Source organism: Rattus norvegicus, chromosome 16 (assembly GCF_036323735.1).
Source record: "Rattus norvegicus strain BN/NHsdMcwi chromosome 16, GRCr8, whole genome shotgun sequence".
Taxonomy (NCBI): domain Eukaryota; kingdom Metazoa; phylum Chordata; class Mammalia; order Rodentia; family Muridae; genus Rattus; species Rattus norvegicus.
The window spans coordinates 20,971,628-20,975,226 of record NC_086034.1 but is presented as its reverse complement, the minus strand read 5'-3'; the positions used below and the strand labels follow the sequence as shown (position 1 = coordinate 20,975,226).

Here is a 3,599-nt window from a genome sequence, read left to right as displayed (position 1 = left end):
TATTTTTTTTTCGGAGCTGGGGACTGAACCCAGGACCTTGTGCTTGCTAGGCAAGGGCTCTACCACTGAGACAAATCCCCAACCCGACCTTGAGATATATTAAAATGTGTATTATACACAATAGACATTTAATTACATGTGAGGAATAAATGGACTGACAGAATGAAAAACTATAGTTGGACAAATCAGAGTTTGAAGAAAATATTCAATAAGCATAAGAATATTTTCAAACTATAATTCATTCTTGTATTATTTATATGAAGCTCTACCTTAACAACTAATAAACACCTTAAAATAACAAAATGATTAGGAAGCATGTGGACTTCGGAAAAATATGCTGGTGTGCCATCAATTCCCCTTCAAGCAAAAAAATATGAAATACGAATGAGGGCCTAGCCCATCACACTGCTCCCTGATCTCAAATCCCACGGAGAAGAGAGCTAAACACCAAGAAGTATGGAACATCCTGAGACCAGAGGACAGACAGACACATCTGTCCACTTTCAACACCACATTCTCATCAATGGACAGATAAGAGAAACAGAAATTAAACAGCGACATAGAGAAACTAACAGAAGTTATATACTAAATGGATTTAACAAATATTTATAGAACATTAAATAATAAAACAAAAGGATTTATATTCTTCTCAGTACCTCATAGTACCTCCTCGAAAATTGACCATATGATTTGTCAAAAAAATAGGCATCAATAGATACAGGAAGATAGAAATAATTCTATTTGTCCTATCAGATCACCATGGACAAAGGCTGGTCTTCAATAAAAACAATAATGACAGAATGCCCTCAGATACATTGAAGTTTAACAACACACTACTCAATGAAAACTTGGTCAAGGAAGAATTAATGATAGAAATTAAAGATTTCTTAGCACTTCCTTCGGATGCAAGTTACTAGATGACTGCTTCTCGGCCTCGCCAGGAAACTAGTAAGTTCCTCTGGGATCAAGTAGAATTTTATAAGAACATAATGGATGGAGAGGAGAAAACCTATGGTGGCTGTGAAGGCCCTGATGCCATGTATGTGAAATTAATATCTTCTGATGGTCATGAATTTATTGTAAAAAGAGAACATGCATTAACATCAGGAACAATAAAGGCCATGTTGAGTGGTCCAGGTCAGTTTGCGGAGAATGAAACCAATGAGGTCAACTTTAGAGAGATCCCTTCACATGTGCTATCGAAAGTGTGCATGTATTTTACCTACAAGGTCCGCTATACTAACAGCTCCACTGAAATTCCTGAATTCCCAATTGCACCTGAAATTGCACTGGAACTGCTGATGGCCGTGAACTTCTTAGATTGTTAAATAAGATAAATTAAAATAAACTGTTAATTTTTTTTCAGTATTTAATACCTGTAGTTCAGTTAGTAATTTTTTCACATATAGCATGTTGCCTGTATGAAATTGAACTCTAAAGTTAATTGCTGAGCACATTTCTTCTGTCATTTGCATAGCAGAGTTGAAATTTGTTTGCTACATCAACAAATTAAGGAAGTTTCACAAGCCAAAAAATAAATAAATAATGCCAGTTTTAAAAAAAAGATTTCGTAGAATTTAATGAAAATGAAGATACAACACACCCAAACATTTAGGACACAGTGAGAGCAGTACTAAAAGGAAAAATAGCTCTGAGTGCCCCCAAAAGAAACAGGAGAGAGCATACTCAGCAGCTTGACAGCACATCTAAAATGTCTACAGCCAAAAGAAGTAAATACACACAAGAGGAATAGAAGGGAAGAAATAATAAAAGTAAGAGCTAAAATCATCCAAGTTTTAAAAAAAAAGGAGTACACAAAGAATCAACAAAAGCAGGAGCTGGTTCTTCGACAAAATCAACAAGATAGATAAACCCTTAGCAAGAATACCCAGAGTGTATCCAAATTAACAAAATCAGAAGGGAAAAGGGAGACATAACAAAAAATCTGAGGAAATTAAAAATATCAACGGATCCCACTACAAAGGCATATATTCAACAAAACTGGAAAATCTGGAGGAAATAGACAATTTTCTAGACAAATACAAGGTACTAAAGTTAAATCAAAAACAGATAAACATCTAAACAACACCATAATTCCTAAAGAAGTAGAAGCAGTTATTAAGAGTCTCCCAACCAAAGAGAACCCAGGACTCCATGAATTTACTGCAGAATTCTATCAGGCCTTCATAGAAGACCTCATATCAACACTATCCAGATTAGTTCCCAAAATAGAAATAAGCAGAGCACTACCAAATTCCTTCTTTGAAACCACAGTTACTCTTATAACTAAACCACACAAAAATCCAACAAAGAAAGAGAACTTGAGACCATTTACCCTTATGATTATTGATGTAAAAATACTCAATAAAAATCTTGCAAAGTGAATGCAAGAACACATCAAAATAATCACCCATCATGATCAGTTAGGCTTCAGCCCAGGGATGAAAGGATGGTCCAATATACTAAACGATAACCTGGGCAAGGAAGAAATAAAGAAAGAAATTAAAGATTTCTTAGAATTTAATGAAAATGAAGGTACGACATACCCACACGTATGGGACACAATTAAAGCTGTGCTAAGAGGAAAACTCATAGTTCTTAGTACCTGCAGAAAGAAACAGGAGAGATCATATATCAGCAGCTTGACAGCACACCTAAAAGCTCTAGAACAAAAAGAAGCAAATACACCCTGGAGGAGTAGAAGGCAGGAAATAATCAAACTCAGAGCTGAAATCAACCAAGTAGAAAAAAAGAGGACCATAGAAAGAATCAACAGAACCAAAAGTTGGTTCTTTGAGAAAATCAACGGGACAGATAAACCCTTAGCCAGACTAACGAGAAGACACAGAGAGTGTGTCCAAATTAACAAAATCAGAAATAAAAAGGGAGACATAACTACAGATTCAGAGGAAATTCAAAAAATCATCAGATCTTATTATAAAAGCCTATATTCAACAAAACTTGAAAATCTGCAGATAATGGAAAATTTCCTAGACAGATACCAGGTACCGAAGTTAAATCAGGAACAGATAAACCAGTTAAATAACCCCATAACTCCTAAGGAAATAGAAGCAGTCATTAAAGGTCTCCCAACCAAAAAGAGCCCAGGTCCAGACAGGTTTAGTGCAGAATTCTATCAGACCTTCATAGAAGACCTCATACCAATATTAGCCAAACTATTCCACAAAATTGAAACAGATGGAGCACTACCAAAGTCCTTCTATGAAGCCACAATTACTCTTATACCTAAACCACACAAAGACCCAACAAAGAAAGAGAAATTCAGACCAATTTCCCTTATGAATATAGACGCAAAAATACTCAATAAAATTCTGGAAAACCGAATCTAAGAGCACATCAAAACAATCATCCACCATGATCAGGTAGGCTTCATTCCAGGCATGCAGGGATGGTTTAATATATGGAAAACCATCAATGTGATCCATTATATAAACAAACTGAAAGAACAAAACCACATGATCATTTCATTAGATGTTGAGAAAGCATTTGACAAAATTCAACACCCCTTCATGATAAAAGTCCTGGAAAGAATAGGAATTCAAGGCCCATACCTAAACATAGTAAAAGCCATATACAGC

The 3,599-nt window shown here is 35.4% G+C and overlaps 1 protein-coding gene across 1 annotated transcript; it reads left to right on the top strand.

Annotated features, from left to right (window-relative positions):
- Window positions 1–902: 902 nt before the first annotated feature.
- LOC134482473 (elongin-C-like) lies at window positions 903–1,355 on the top strand. Its single transcript, XM_063275938.1, has one exon. The coding sequence runs from the start codon at window positions 918–920 to the stop codon at window positions 1,326–1,328; it is 411 nt and encodes a 136-aa protein (XP_063132008.1). The 5' UTR covers window positions 903–917; the 3' UTR covers window positions 1,329–1,355.
- Window positions 1,356–3,599: the final 2,244 nt, after the last annotated feature.